Below are 17,457 nucleotides of genomic sequence, written 5' to 3'. Positions count from 1 at the left end.
ATTATGAGTATTATTAACTAGGAGACATACAGTAAGAGACCTCTCTAGCAGATCTGTAAACATTATGAGTATTATTAACTAGGAGACATACAGTAAGAGACTTCTCTAGCAGATCTGTAAACATTATGAGTATTATTAACTAGGAGACATAAGAGACTTCTCCAGCAGATCTGTAAACATTATGAGTATTATTAACTAGGAGACATACAGTAAGAGACTTCTCTAGCAGATCTGTAAACATTATGAGTATTATTAACTAGGAGACATACAGTAAGAGACTTCTCCAGCAGATCTATAAACATTATGAGTATTATTAACTAGGAGACATACAGTAAGAGACTTCTCCAGCAGATCTGTAAACATTATGAGTATTATTAACTAGGAGACATACAGTAAGAGACTTCTCTAGCAGATCTGTAAACATTATGAGTATTATTAACTAGGAGACATACAGTAAGAGACTTCTCTAGCAGATCTGTAAACATTATGAGTATTATTAACTAGGAGACATACAGTAAGAGACTTCTCCAGCAGATCTGTAAACATTATGAGTATTATTAACTAGGAGACATACAGTAAGAGACTTCTCCAGCAGATCTGTAAACATTATGAGTATTATTAACTAGGAGACATACAGTAAGAGACTTCTCCAGCAGATCTGTAAACATTATGAGTATTATTAACTAGGAGACATACAGTAAGAGACTTCTCCAGCAGATCTGTAAACATTATGAGTATTATTAACTAGGAGACATACAGTAAGAGACTTCTCCAGCAGATCTGTAAACATTATGAGTATTATTAACTAGGAGACATACAGTAAGAGACTTCTCCAGCAGATCTGTAAACATTATGAGTATTATTAACTAGGAGACATACAGTAAGAGACTTCTCCAGCAGATCTGTAAACATTATGAGTATTATTAACTAGGAGACATACAGTAAGAGACTTCTCCAGCAGATCTGTAAACATTATGAGTATTATTAACTAGGAGACATACAGTAAGAGACTTCTCCAGCAGATCTGTAAACATTATGAGTATTATTAACTAGGAGACATACAGTAAGAGACTTCTCCAGCAGATCTGTAAACATTATGAGTATTATTAAACTAGGAGACATAAGAGACTTCTCCAGCAGATCTGTAAACAGCATAACTATTACCAGTAAGACTCCCTAATCGGGAGATAAGCGACCGTTGGTCGCTTATCTCCACAAATATCACAACCTCCACCTCTCACGTCATACGGGCAGCCATAGTTACACCTGGAATGTTGAATCTCCATATATGGAGATAACCTACGCATCACACAAAGTCTGACCTCACCAGCCCATACTTGGGCATGGACGACTTATATCTCCATATACGGAGATGGCCATATATGGAGATACGATGACATCACAGAGTCCACAGCTGATGATGTGGCGTGATGTCATACAATACACAAACAAGCCCTATATAAAGGGGCAATTCTCACCAGGGAAGAGAGCATTGCCTGGAATGTTGAATCTCCATATATGGAGATAACCTACGCATCACACAAAGTCTGACCTCACCAGCCCATACTTGGGCATGGACGACTTATATCTCCATATACGGAGATGGCCATATATGGAGATACGATGACATCACAGAGTCCACAGCTGATGATGTGGCGTGATGTCATACAATAAACAAACAAGCCCTATACTGATGCGGAGATATGAGCAGGGCAAAGGTGTGACGTGTGACCGACCGACCGACCGACCGACCGACGGACGGACGGCCGGTGGAGGTTTTCATAGTAAACTGCTCCCTGACGGTCGCAATTAACCCATTTAGTCCTAGAATTATTGAATGCTTTAACCAGTGAAAAATAGCAGATATACAAGCTCACAGCGCGGCACTCTGTGAGCTTGTATATCTGCAATTTTTCAATAGTTAAAGCATAAAACCAGTAAGACTCCCTAATCGGGAGATAAGCGACCGTTGGTCGCTTATCTCCACAAATAGGCCAAAAGTTTGTTTTACCAATTATTACACTCTATGTGAACATTTACATCAACAAATCCCAAGTACTATGCAGAACGACCCATTTCAAGTTTTTAATGTACAACAATATTTAGAAAATAGGTCTACAAGCTCACAATGCTACGCATTGTCCTCGTCCCTTATATTCCTATAGGTTATATGGAGATCTCAGTGTTTGTCAGTCCTTGTTCATTTATGCCCATATATGGACATCTCTATATCTACTGTAACAGTCCTTGTCCCTTTATGCCCGGAGATCTCTTAACTCATTCTGAGCCCAGGACATTAACGGATTAGGGGGTCCAGAGTGCCCCCTCCCGGCCCCATTAACGGCCGCTGTCTTATTTTGAAGGCCAGAAGTCTAGACCGGAAGTACTTCCGGTCTGACGTCATCGGATCGTGCGCCGGAACCGATGCGTGTCCACGTGGAGTTGTGTAATGGCCGACCGGGAGCTTTTATAACTGTGTAAAATAAGCGAGCATCTGCCTCCATCCTAGCTTCTAAAGTGTAGTTTTGAGATAATGGACATTAAAGATGAGATCGGCCGTCCACCTCAATGTTATGGGATGACTATTGTGTGCTCGTGGAGCCGTGATGATGACAAATCAGCGCGGATTTCGTCTCCGGAGCGTCGGCCATTGTACTAGGTATTTTTACTCGCCGTTACAGTAATATATTACTTTTCCCGCGACATCGCGTGGATGGCACTATAGATACTCTATTACTTTTCCCGCGACATCGCGGGGTTGGCTTTTAATGAGTTAACTGTAAGTCCTTGTCCCTTTTATGCCCATATATGGATATTCCTGATGTCATCAGTATATGAACATATATGGGCTTTCTGATATGCCCATATATGGAGATCTCTTAACTGTAAGCCCTTGTCCCTTTTATGCCCATATATGGATATCCCTGATGTCATCCGTATATGCCCATATATGGGCTTTCTAATATGCCCATATATGGAGATCTCTGTATCTCCATATATGGGTATAAAAGGATACTTCAGGTCTGACATCAGGTATATGGAGATAACCTACGCATCACACAAAGTCTGACCTCACCAGCCCATACTTGGGCATGGACGACTTATATCTCCATATACGGAGATGGCCATATATGGAGATACGATGACATCACAGAGTCCACAGCTGATGATGTGGCGTGATGTCATACAATACACAAACAAGCCCTATATAAAGGGGCAATTCTCACCAGGGAAGAGAGCATTGCCTGGAATGTTGAATCTCCATATATGGAGATAACCTACGCATCACACAAAGTCTGACCTCACCAGCCCATACTTGGGCATGGACGACTTATATCTCCATATACGGAGATGGCCATATATGGAGATACGATGACATCACAGAGTCCACAGCTGATGATGTGGCGTGATGTCATACAATAAACAAACAAGCCCTATATACTGATGCGATACGATGACATCACAGAGTCCACAGCTGATGATGTGGCGTGATGTCATACAATAAACAAACAAGCCCTATATACTGATGCGGAGATATGAGCAGGGCAAAGGTGTGACGTGTGACGTGTGACCGACCGACCGACCGACCGACGGACGGACGGACGGACGGCCGGTGGAGGTTTTCATAGTAAACTGCTCCCTGACGGTCGCAATAATGATACACAAAATGTGTACCCGTTCTAAATGGGTTGAACTAGCTAGGAGACACCAGTAAGACTCCCTAATCGGGAGATAAGCGACCGTTGGTCGCTTATCTCCACAAATATCACAACCTCCACCTCTCACGTCATACGGGCAGCCATAGTTACACCTGGAATGTTGAATCTCCATATATGGAGATAACCTACGCATCACACAAAGTCTGACCTCACCAGCCCATACTTGGGCATGGACGACTTATATCTCCATATACGGAGATGGCCATATATGGAGATACGATGACATCACAGAGTCCACAGCTGATGATGTGGCGTGATGTCATACAATACACAAACAAGCCCTATATAAAGGGGCTATTCTCACCAGGGAAGAGAGCATTGCCTGGAATGTTGAATCTCCATATATGGAGATAACCTACGCATCACACAAAGTCTGACCTCACCAGCCCATACTTGGGCATGGACGACTTATATCTCCATATACGGAGATGGCCATATATGGAGATACGATGACATCACAGAGTCCACAGCTGATGATGTGGCGTGATGTCATACAATAAACAAACAAGCCCTATATACTGATGCGATACGATGACATCACAGAGTCCACAGCTGATGATGTGGCGTGATGTCATACAATAAACAAACAAGCCCTATATACTGATGCGGAGATATGAGCAGGGCAAAGGTGTGACGTGTGACGTGTGACGTGTGACCGACCGACCGACCGACCGACCGACGGACGGACGGCCGGTGGAGGTTTTCATAGTAAACTGCTCCCTGACGGTCGCAATAAGAGACTTCTCAAGCAGATCTGTAAACATCATGATTGTTCTTAAGGATACATACAATAAAGGCCTGTCCATACTCTCTCTAGGAAACCGAACCTTTTGTCGGAAAGGTCCGGTTCGACTACAAAATGACGTCACTCGGAACGTCTGAAAAGCATTACCCCCCGAATTAGAGTTCCGAAAAGCTGCGAGCCGGAAAGTAGGAAATCTCAGACGAAAAGTTTGGTTTCGGAGAGTGTAAGGGGCCTTGAGAGACTTCTCCAGCAGATCTGTAAACATCGTGACTAGTATTAAACTAGAAGACATACAGTAAGAGACTTCTCCAGCAGATCTGTAAACATTATGAGTATTATTAACTAGGAGACATACAGTAAGAGACTTCTCCAGCAGATCTGTAAACATCGTGACTAGTATTAAACTAGGAGACATACAGTAAGAGACTTCTCCAGCAGATCTGTAAACATTATGAGTATTATTAACTAGGAGACATACAGTAAGAGACTTCTCCAGCAGATCTGTAATATGTTTATTCGGACGGGACAGCACATACTGTATTAATGAACACCACACATACAATGGCGTGCAAATACGCTTGGTTTAGCCAATTTCCATCCATAGTCCAAACACAGAAAACAAGCAACATAAAAAAGGGGGGGGGGAAAACAACATATACAATAAACATTACTAAAATGGTACCAAGTACAAACAGACAAAAATAAATAAATAAAACAAATGAAAATGAGGAGGATGAAACTATGAAACAGCAGGTCTGTAAACGGAGGAGGAAGTGTGTGTGTGTGTGTGTGTGTGTGTGTGTGTGTGTGTGTGTGTGTGTGTGTGTGTGTGTGTGTGTGTGTGTGTGTGTTTGTGTGTGTGTGTGTGTGTGTGTGTGTGTGTGTGTGTGTGTTTGTGTGTGCCGTGTGTGGGTACTGGGGCGTGACAGGAAATCTTTGAGGAAGAGATCAAACAGCTTCTTCAGCTGCAGTGGTCCACTAAGCACAGCCAGCGAGCTGAAGGAAAAGAGCCTCCGTTCCATTCACAGCAAGGAAACTTTCACCCTGATCAAGATGAAGAGCTGCTTCTGAAAGTAACAATGTCGCAGGATAAACTTTTCAGAAAAAAAAAAGTCGTGAACATGTGTGCAAATCTTTGAATATATGTTGGAGTTAACGTTTGTAACTAAAATTTTGCTTCTGTGTGGTCCCTGGAACGTAATATTTTGAGATGGGGGTCCGTGGTCAAATACATATCATTTTGGGGGTCCTTCACATGAAAAGGTTTGAGCACCACTGACATAGTAGGCTCTCAAGAACAGACTAACTGAGCTCCATTTAAGTGAAAAGGACCTTTTCTTTGACGATGGCTGGCCAGATTGCTGACATAGAATTTTTTTTCCAAAAATCTTAGAAGGATTCAAAAGACACTTCTAGAATCGAGTCACAATTCTAATTTTCACCATTTTTCAAAAATAGCAGAAATATCTGCTATTTTTCTGCTATTTTTATATATCTGCTATTTTTCAATAGTTAAAGTTGTACCATGTAACTTTTTTTATAAAACAAATCTTAAAATTGTCCTAACTGTTAAATCGCTAAAGTTTTAGAACACCCACTCCGTTATTTTCAGCTTCTGAAGCCTTCTCTTTATATGTTTTCTATGATCCTGGCCGTGGACCGGATTTCGCGCCAAAATGACGTAATCTGCATCATCTGTATACGTTGTGTATACGTTGCCCAATCACATCGCCGATCATGCACACATGGTACACTACCGGCCAATCACAGCGCATCTTGAAGTGGGGTCGCCATATTTGTAGTCGCCCGTGTGTCTCTTTACTCAAAAGGTAATCTCGCCTACCAGGCAGGGTGAAGTAGTCCGTTTCTCCGGAATGCCTGAACGCACAGGAACCAGGGACCCCTCTAAAGATAGCTCTCGGCGTTGTGGAGGCAGACGCGGGGGTGTGAAGGTACGAAAAACGGGCGAAAGACGCGAACGAGACCGCGGTTTGCTATAGGGCTACTGACCACTAGTTGAGCATCTTACACAGTATAGCTTTAAAGCATAAAATAACATACAGAATAATGTGTACCCGTTCTAAATACCTTGGAGATTTTTGTAGAAATAAGAAAAAAGTGATTGTGGGGTCATGTGGTCGGTGACATCATGAAGGTGTACTCTGCAAGCCAAAGAGAGGTATTCCCCTTTAGACCGTCAACAGGCCTACTTGATAAACTTGAGCTTTCACTCTGTACTTGGTCTGCTCCTGTTCCCCTCTACACCACACCACACCTCTTTGCCGAAAATAGCCGACAGATCTGCTTGATGCTTGAATAGGGATGCTGCTAGGGTTCAAGTGTTTAATGTAGAAAATAATATTATCCTATCACACAAAGATTTGGTGCCCCTCCCCCAATGCTGTCACTCTGAGGACCACCCAGGGGTCCCGGACCCGCTGTGGAAGACCCCTGGTTTATGTCGACATGGCTGCTGTGAAAAACAGCAGCCGTATCGACCATATACGGTCGCAATCAAACCCCTGATTGGTTTTTAAGAAAGGTGTCTGGCTCAAAAGCAAACAACATGTGAGAGATAGCTACAGTTAACAACAGGTTCATAACAGCGACAGCTATTTCTATAACCAGATGAGAGGCACGTTGTTGCTCTTCTAATGACAACGTGCCTTTGGAGGAGCTGAGTGGGATGATGATGATGATGATGGTGTTCTGGGTACCTCTCTTCACCTCTCATCCTTTCAGCGGGCACTGAGAGGGTGGGGGAGGACCACTCGACATGTGCATTTATAGACAAAGATGGTTCTGCTAGAAAAAAAACAACTCATTTACAGAAGCAATGCTGCTGCTAGTAAACTAAAGGTGGCCTTACACTAGCAGATAATCAGGGCAAATTAACGACCCTCCCGAGTATCGGGCAGACTGCGTCTAGATCGGGGGCGATTCTCGGGTATAAATGTCGTCTAGTGTGAGGGTTCAAAGATCCAATTTGAACCCTGCCGAGTTGCTCGCAGAGCAACCCCGACTATTTTTCAAAGATGTCTGTATATAAGAGTTTCAAGCTTGCAGATTAGCTATTTTTTGGAAAGCAGCTACTGTACACGTAAGTGAATATTTGCGGATAAAAAAACAACATTGGTCTGCTTCTTCGTCGTCCTGGACATGTTTGGAAACATTTTTTATTTGTGAAAAGCTCCGACACACAACAGTACATCCTATAAAAGATGCAGGAAGTGGTGGTGGGGGGTGGGGGGGTGGGGGATTTAAAGAATGTTCAGAGACGGTCTCCCCCCGAGGGGCTTTCTGAAGTGACCTTCCACCTTTTGTACGACTCCAAAACGAGCTCAGGCCTCTCTTGTTGTTATTGCTTTGCAGCGAGCAGGGCTACAGTAAAGTAGATCTTTACACCGGTTTGCTGCGTAAAGCATCCTGAACGGTATTTCTGGTACGCCGTGCTCAGGATATGCTCCTTGAGATAAGCAAACATACATTAAAGTAGCGATGCAGGGACGAGGAGGGGAGGGAGGGGGGAGGGAGGGGGCTTTAAAACGAAAGCTCCCATATCCTGTGAGTTGTTGTTTTGACTAGCATTTAATGAGCACTAACGGGCTTTTGGGCTTGTTGTTTGGCTGGCTGAATACTCTCTCCCCTCGCCACACTATCATTACTCTACCAAAACTACTGAGCACTGGGTTTGTCTGAATCAGACTCTTCTCTCTATCGCTCTCTCTCTCTCTCTCTATGCAGTGAAATCACTGTTGCTCACTTAGAGAGAGAGAGAGAGAGAGAGAGAGAGAGAGAGAGAGAGAGAGAGAGAGAGAGAGAGAGAGAGAGAGAGAGACAGAATATTAGGGGGGATACAAAAGACATGGTGTCAGCTGACTTGGTTGAAATAAGAGACAGAGACGCACCCCCCACGGGCACATCATTATCCTCCTCCTCCTCCTCCTCCTCCTCCTCCTCCTCCTCCTCCTCCTCCTCATCATCAGAGGTCAATCGTCTCTGCAACCCTCCCAGAACACGCAGACACTCTGGTATATCTGTGTCCACAGCCAGGCTGCACACAGACAGGTCCCACACAGAGGCGCAGTGCCCTTGTGAGCTTGTAGATCTGCTATTTTTTGGCAAATGTTCCGCCCCAGGCAGTGGTGTGATATGGATTTTAGAAGTGGTGCCCCTCTAAATGCGTGCATGTGAGGCGCGCGTGCATGCAGCTAAATAAGTCTGGGCTCGCCGAGCCCAACCGAGCCCACGGCATCTCACCCCTGGCCCCAGGTTAATGGATTTTGATTACCGCGATAATATTGTAAATCGCGATTTATTTTGTCACAATAATCGTGATATGACATTTTCATATCGTCCCATCCCTAAGTGCCCTGTCTGCCTGTGAGATGAACCGAGGTGTGTGTCAGCAGACTCTCTCTCTCTCTCTCTCTCTCTCATTGTTTCCATGACCTCTGGTACAGAGACGCCTTCACAGACAAAACAATGTGAAGAAAAGACAAACCAAAAAGCATGGAGAAAGGGGGAGGAAAAAAAAGGTGTTGGTGCCTGTCCTGGGAAGAGAAAGGGCGAGAAAATATGCACGGTGGTCACAACAATGAACCACGACCACACTGTGTAATACATGGATGAATCAGTAGTGTTCTGTACAGTGTGTGTACAGTGACCCTGTCTGTGCATTGACTGTTAACATTATTGATCTTCTGCCCGGATAGATGGGCAACACCAGCACGCCAATATGACTGACCCGGTCACAGCATGGGCGGTGTGTGTGTGTGTGTGTGCGTGTGTTTGTTTTCATCACTTTCGGGTACTAAAACATGTTCACACAGTCACATGCAGGGGACCACCTACTAACGGTTTGGGTTAGGGTTAGGGTTAGGATTAGGGTTAGGGGTTAGGTTTAGGGATAGAGGTTAGGGTAAGGCCAAGAAAATCAATGGAAGTCTATGTAATGTCCCCAAAAGTGATGTATACAAACCTGTGTGCACGTGCGTGTGCGTGTGCGCACGTGTGTGTGTGTGTGTGTGTGTGTGTGTGTGTGTGTGTGTGTGTGTGTGTGTGTGTGTGTGTGTGTGTGTGTGTGTGTGTGTGTGTTCGTATGTAAAACAATATTGTTGCTTTCGGGCAGTTAACGACTTATCACCATATTCAAACATTTTGTGTTTTTTTGTTTTTGTAAATGAATGCCCTACTTAATCATACTAGTGTCACACAAAAGAATCAAAAAGTATCAGATCTACAAACTCGGAGTGTGTCGCTTCGCACAAGAGGGGAAGATAAGAGCAGACGTCGGTCTGCTCTTATCTTAACCGACGCCGGTCAACTATGCATTCAATTATAGAAGATTGACGTGGTCTGAAATCTTTGAGGACACAGGATTTCATTAAACTATAAACTAGAAGTCATTACACATCAGGTCACACTTTAACATAATAAGTTACACCGACAAATACATTTGATTTTTATTCTGTACACACTTTTTTTTAAACTGCAGCATTAAGCTAAAATATGTTGCTAATACCACCGTTGCTTCTTGATCTAGCACTTGATTTGGCCACCGACGATGGTGTCGGTTTTTCTCCCAACGCAGAAGCGGTTTGTAACTGTGTTTGTCTTTGAGGCGATGAACTGCGGTGATGTGAGCGTGTGTGCGTGTGTGTGTAATATGAATGACAGGGCGAAATGAGCCAATGAGGAGAAAGTCACAGGAAAATGCAAATGAGGGAGAAAACAGAATGGGTTAGGAGGAGATATAGACCAGGCCGTATTCTACGACCTGATTAACAGACACAGGATTTCATTAAGGAAAAAAGGGACGTTCCTTTTGATGGTACTCACAGTTGCTAATAACTCCACCCAGAGGATCTCCTTTGAAGTCAAACTCGATATCCATGTACTTCCCCTGTGGAGGCAAAACAAGGCGGTTAGAACCGACACGCCCCCTGATGATCACTCATGCATAGAGGTGCAGGGAGCACGCAGCCACGCCGTTTAGGCTAAACCACTGCTTCTCAACCAGTGGTCCAGGGACCACCAGTGGTCCTTGAGGGGTTCCAGGTGGTCCCCACAGCTAAATGATGGAGAGCTGGTGACCAAATGGACCCTTATAGATCTTTAACTCTTGAGAGTAGCGTGAAATTAAACCAAATGGACCCGTAAGGGTCCAGAGTTAAATTATTGTTAAACATCTGCATTACTTAACTCATTTGCTGCCCCCTCCCGAGTTTCCCCGAGTTATTCCTGTATCCCGCCACTGCCACACCCGAGTTTCCCGAGTTTTGGGCCGTTTTTGAAAAGAAAATGTTGGACCTCCTTCAATCTACTAGGCATGATCGCGATTGCGAAATTGCATGTTTGACCCCCATACCAAACCCATCTTTCAAACATGGCAGCCATGTTTGTTTACATTGGAAAAAAAACAAAAAAAAAAACATAATGGCTGCCATCTCATGAATGCCTGAACGGAATTCAAAGCGATTTTTTTTGTTTGAAAGCTGTGAACAGCGTGCATACACGTGGTGCATGATCTATGTCACTTGAAAAATATATTTAAAATGCAGAGAATGAGTTAATTTACAAAAAAAAACAAAAAACAGGAATTGTTATTCTGAACAACGTTTGCTTTTTATCTCTCATATGGTACCATATCAATACAGCATGGAATTATAATCTCAGAATGGTCTTGGGTCTGACTCTGATGGTACGTTCAAACCTGGATGGTTCGAGTGGCGCGATTACATACAAAGTTAATGCAAAGACGAGACGACGTGCAACCGGGCGCGACGCGAACGATCCGAACAGGGCTGTATTTTAAAATACAGACTAAATAATGATAACAGACACCAGAGGGATTCAACATGCTGCCCACAGCGTTCACAAACACACCGAGGCCTTCAGTGACGTTGGCGGTGACTCCACAAATTAAAGCAAAGTTTAATCTCACAACACAGAGAGACATGGAGACTCCTGTTGTTGAACAAACATTCAATAGCAATGAGTACTATCAGAATATGGAGCTTTTTAGTACTTATTTTGAACAAACAAAATCACTTATCGTACCTACAGTTTAGCCAACAATGTTCCTCAGGGCATGCTGTGACCGAGTGCCAAATGTCCTGCTTTTATCATAAAGTGCAGGATTTTTCGCTTAGCCGCTGGACTAATATGTTTGCACTGTATCTTGTCCGAGGCCAGCGGAACACATCTGGTTGTGGTCGCCAAATAATAACAAAAAATAGCCTAAAGCTTGTAGATCGTCTCTTTTTCGCTGTGCAACATGCTAGCATGTCTAGCATGTCTTTTCACAGACACACAGACACACACAGAGACAGAGACACACACACGCACGCACACACACACCTCATTGGAACACAAGCTTTGGGGGAGTCAATAAAAAAAGTTCCTTCCCCCAACCTCTGGAACAAGTTCACTGAACTCGAGGCAAACAGATGGATTCATAAAGCGAGCTGCCAATCACAAACAGAAGTGCTGTGAAGTAACAGGATTCTGTGCAGAGGAAATGACTTCTTTTTTTCCCCTTCTCCTCTGGAAGAGTAAAACTAAACAAACCTTCTTGCTCCTTCTCGTAGAACACTGGAGGTTTAGAAGAACAGTAAGTTCTGTGTGTCTAAGACTGACTCTCTCTCTCTCTCTCTCTCTCTCTCTCTCTCTCTCTCTCTCTCTACAGGGAGAGAGGGGAATAGGAGAATTAGGAGCTAAAATTTTGTTAAAGTCCGTTATTAACCAATTAAATATGTCGTCCCTATTTTGGGCATGTCTTCGTCGGCAAAAATTAAAAAAAAATCGCCATTGCCGAAGTTGCCTTAAGCCCAATGATGAAGCTAAATGACCTTCTATGTGTAATCTATGGCACGTGATTGAAATGCACAGAAGTTGTTGTATGATTACTGTGTCTATTTCTATAGTTTTGTGTATGTTGTGCAGCACTTTGGTCGACCCTGGTGGTTTTTAAATGTGCTCTAGGAATAACATCGACTTGACTTGTGTCTGTAGTGCAACGTGATGTAATGTGATGACATCACAGAGGAATCCCGCAAACTCTGGACCAGCCGCCAAACAGAATCCAGTTCCACATCTCCACTGGTGTTTCAAGTGTCAGACTAAAAGCTCCATTCCAGGGCTCAGCAACCTTTTTGAAATGAAGTGCCATGTCTTTATTTTCTAGATAGTCAGTGTGCCATGTCAACATACATTTTAATGACACCCCATCAAAACTTCTGACATTTTTTGATTGTCAGGACATTGTTTTAATGAATTTAGAATTATGTGCAAGATGTAATTTCCTGCAAATTAGGTGACTTAATTTAATTGACCACGTTTAAATCAATATTTGATTTAAAAATAAAAATCCTCTCTCTCACACTTCTGCTTAGCCGCTGGACTAATACGTTTGCACTCTATCTTGTCAGAAACCAGCGGAACACATCTGGTTGTGGTCGCCAAAACGGTAAAAACAAGAAGCCAGATTTATCCGTAGTTATGTGTGGGTGTCGCACACTGAAAATAATCTACCAGCTCTCACAACACCATGCGCTGTTAGCTTATAGATCATCTTTTCAGTGCCGTCTTGGGTTTCGTCTCTGGAGCCGTGCTGCTACGCTCTGGAGCTGACAATCCTTGATGTGTGCGCGTGCGCGTGTGTAAGCACTATAATGTGCCCATATGGAGACCTGAAAGAAGGGGTGACCGACGGGGAAAAGCCGCACCCATCCTAAAAACAGGGACGGGCCGCCCTGCTCTGCTCGGCTAGCTGCCATGGATAAGAGGCTTGTTGCTGAAACTGATGCAACCAGATGAGTCAGGAGGTAATGATATTACAGAGAGGAGCTATGAAAGGAGACACCAGAAAGGGATGGAGAATGAAACGAGAACGGAGTGGGGCTCTAAGAACTGTGTGGCTCGCGTGTGGAAGTCAAGACATAATGTGACATCAGTCCTGTACGAACGTGGTTCTCAAACTTCTTTTTAACCTTTATTTCAAGAACCCCCAATTAGGCCACGGACCCCCTGTGAGAGTGTGCAATTGCACTCTGTCACCGTTTAGTCAGGAACCTTCAAGTCAATGTAGATTTAACCGATTATTGCAACAAATGGAATACAGTAAAACTTGGCGTTTAAGGGCTCCGCGTTCTGAGATGTTCCCTGAACTTTGTACACGCTTGCTTGCTAAGCAGAATCAGGAACTTTAAGCAAAACCCCCCCCCCCCCCCCATAGGGATACAATAGTAGAACAATAGCCCCCCATAGGGATACAATAGTAGAACAATAGCAATACATTGATATATTAGCGTGAATCAGCAGACGTAAAATCACAAGTATTTGAGCCTATGCCAGACTCTGATCAAAAGGTGGAGGCTGGGGTGGAGGAGGCAGCCAAGCAGCAGCGGACCGAAGACAAGCAAGTACCACCGAAGTACATTTCTAGCTAGGGTTAGGGTTGCCAGCTCGGCAAATAAAGGGTGAATTTATCCCATTGCATGACGAATGATAATTTCACGATAAATTCAAATCTCCAGGATACGATTATTGTCGGTGTTTTTTTTTTAATAATGATTATCACCCCATCCCTATTTCAGACACACACACACACACACACACACACACACACACACACACACACACACACACACACACACACACACACACACACACACACACACACACACACACACACACACACACACACACACACACACACACACACACACATCTAGACAGCTCACTTCCTTCAGAGCCACACCTTAAAAAAAGGAAAAGCGGTGGTGATGGATGGTGGTGGTGTGTGTGTGTATGTGGAGGGGAGGGTGGGGGCTGTTCCATTATGTCAATGGATCACGTCTGGATCAAGAGATTGAAAGCTGTTCGTAATCCTCAGTTAATCGAGGCTCATTTGGAGAAAGCTGCCATTAAATCAATGGACACACACTCATAGACAGGCAGTAAACTACCATCTGTTTTTTTTGTTTTGTATTGTACATCAACTCCCTGCTTGATCAAACTACAGCGGCACACAAAACATCAGATCAGATCCACAAGTTCAAAACGCACTGCAAAAGTGGCAACTTTTGTAGATCCGATACAGATTTGTGACAGTAGTAAGGCATACTTACGAATCTGGACGAGTTGTCATTCCTCACTGTCTTGGCGTTCCCAAAAGCTGAAAAAAAGAAAAAGAAAAGGGGGTGAAGATCATCAATGATTAGATTAGATTAGATTAGATTAGAGTTTATTTGATCATCAATGAGACAGATTCATGAGAAAGGTGTCGAACACCAAACTAATCATGTTTTCGTGACCATGTGACCATGTGACCATGTGACCATGTGGCAAACATTAAAAACCCAGGATGGAATCAAGGATGAAAGCTCGTTTTAACTGTGCCTAAAGCCCCATTAGTGATTCTGAATAACGCGCTCTGGCTCCCAGGCTAGCCGTCAATCACATTAACAGCTCTATCTCCGAGCCATTTGCACTGATGAAGGGCCCGTAATTCTGCGGGGATTAAGCGAAACGCCTACGGGGATCTGTCCACGGAAGCTTAGATCAGGATCGTGCACTTTGAACTCAAAAGTGTGGTGGTGGGTACGCTTTTTTACAAAAAACAGAGTAATGATGAGGCTTCAAAGGGCAGCGTTTTACAGGAATTAATCCCTTTATGTGTGGCGGTTACAGTAAGTCACAGACATCTTGCAGGCGCAATAAAGCATCTTCGGTGTCAAAACTGGTGTTCATGAATTAACCATGGTCAGCCCGGGCCCCTGTTGTACCGTTGTCCCTAATTGAGGTCTCTGGAAGCCTTTGGATGACAATGACACAGAGAGAGCGGCAATGAATGAATGAATGAATGCATGCATGCTGCCTGGCTGGCTCACTGCCGCCAGCCTAACCATGCTTAGCTAGCTATCCCGCTGACTAATGCAGTATTGAAGTTCATCGCTAGTGTGCACGTCTAGACTGCTAATCACCCCTCACAGCCCCTAGGGTAGGTGTGTGTGTGTGTGTGTGTGTGTGTGTGTGTGTGTGTGTGTGTGTGTGTGTGTGTGTGTGTGTGTGTGTGTGTGTGTGTGTGTCGAGGTTGGCAGAGAGAGAGAGAGACAGGCAGAGGGAGAACAGAGAGAAAGGGCCGATGCATACACCACTTTTAGAGCCAGATTTATTTCGGTTCGGCCGGGGAGTCAAAAGATCTCAGCAGCACCGGACAGCCGAATTAATGACGGTGAATGAAGCCATATTGTAGTTTAGACGGATCCGAACCGAAATAGATTTGTCTCTAAAAGTGGAATATGCATGGGCCCAAACAGAGCATATGGGGAGTGAAGGAGAGAGTAAAATAGAGGGACGCAGCAAAAACAAATAGCTGGCGTGCGACTGATTAGAGAGGGCAAGCAAAAGAGGCTGATGGAGAGAAAAGGAAAAAAGGATGGAGCAAAAGAAGCAGAGAGAGAGAGAGAGAGAGAGAGAGAGAGAGAGAGAGAGAGAGAGAGAGAGAGAGAGAGAGAGAGAGAGAGAGAGAGAGAGAGAGCAAATCACAGAGCAAGCAGAACGAAGCACACAGCAAAGTGCTGAGTCAAACTCTAACCCGGAGAGTACCGAAAAAAAGAAAAGAAAAAGTCTGTATCTTTCAAACGGATTGAATAGTTTTCTTTCACTGTATCTGTTTGTTAATTAACCCATTTAGACCTAAAAATTACAAAACAATTTTGCTATTTACATAGTAATGGGATAGTAATCAGGATGTCTGTTCTCCTGTCTGGCCATAGCAGCAGCAGCAGCAGAACTAACAGATGTGCTGCTGGGCTCACAGCTTCATTATTCATGGACATTTCCTGCCTGCTGCCCCTAATTAAACATCCACAGCTGTCCCCACGCAGCCAGGGCAAGGTCTGCTGCAGCAGTGTGCATGCCATGCCACCGGGGGAGCTCTCCTTTCCCCTGCATGCGTGCTGGTGGTAGAGTAGGAACGGCACAATGTTGCTAATGCTAAATTACACAGTCAAATCCTCCGTGTTAGTTTTAACTTAAAAAGGATCCCTGGTTAATAAGCAAAGAAATATGCCTTGATACATTATAATTGTCCCCTAAAATTACAATGTAACATTAAAAAACATGCGTGTCTGCTATGGGGTTCAATGGACGTCGTTCGTTGTTCGTGGCGTTCGACGTTCGTCGACGTCAAATATTTTGGCTCATCCAGATGGGCCAACTCCCCCCACAATGCACCTGGATTAGTTTCTTCCGGGTGCTTCAAAACACCACTGAGCAACTTGCATTGAAATGAACGCCACCGTCGCCCCCTGCAATATTGTGGCCCTCTGCTTGGTACCCTAGACATGATTCAATGTTGTGGCCCTCTGCTTGGTACCCTAGACATGATTCAATGTTGTGGCCCTCTGCTTGGTACCCTAGACATGATTCAATGTTGTGGCCCTCTGCTTGGTACCCTAGACATGATTCAATGTTGTGGCCCTCTGCTTGGTACCCTAGACATGATTCAATGTTGTGGCCCTCTGCTTGGTACCCTAGACATGATTCAATGTTGTGGCCCTCTGCTTGGTACCCTAGACATGATTCAATGTTGTGGCCCTCTGCTTGGTACCCTAGACATGATTCAATGTTGTGGCCCTCTGCTTGGTACCCTAGACATGATTCAATGTTGTGGCCCTCTGCTTGGTACCCTAGACATGATTCAATGTTGTGGCCCTCTGCTTGGTACCCTAGACATGATTCAATGTTGTGGCCCTCTGCTTGGTACCCTAGACATGATTCAATGTTGTGGCCCTCTGCTTGGTACCCTAGACATGATTCAATGTTGTGGCCCTCGGCTTGGTACCCTAGACATGATTCAATGTTGTGGCCCTCGGCTTGGTACCCTAGACATGATTCAATGTTGTGGCCCTCTGCTTGGTACCCTAGACATGATTCGGCCCTTGGGGAAAACTAATTGGGGAACCCTGCTGTACAGTATCTTAC

At 44.2% G+C, this 17,457-nt stretch overlaps 1 protein-coding gene across 1 annotated transcript in view; it reads right to left on the bottom strand.

Annotated features, from left to right (window-relative positions):
• myo1b (myosin IB) overlaps window positions 1-17,457 on the bottom strand; it is a 171,322-nt gene that overhangs the window by 59,445 nt on the left and 94,420 nt on the right. The window contains exons 6-7 of the mRNA XM_080753508.1: window positions 14,598-14,644; window positions 10,274-10,369 (exon numbers count right to left, since the gene is read on the bottom strand). Coding sequence (XP_080609634.1) covers window positions 10,274-10,369; window positions 14,598-14,644 — 143 coding nt within the window. The remainder of the gene's footprint in view (window positions 1-10,273; window positions 10,370-14,597; window positions 14,645-17,457) is intronic.

This window comes from Nannobrachium achirus (genome assembly GCF_963921795.1).
Source record: "Nannobrachium achirus genome assembly, chromosome: 22".
NCBI classification, from domain to species: domain Eukaryota; kingdom Metazoa; phylum Chordata; class Actinopteri; order Myctophiformes; family Myctophidae; genus Nannobrachium; species Nannobrachium achirus.
This window is presented reverse-complemented; position numbering and strand designations above follow the sequence as displayed.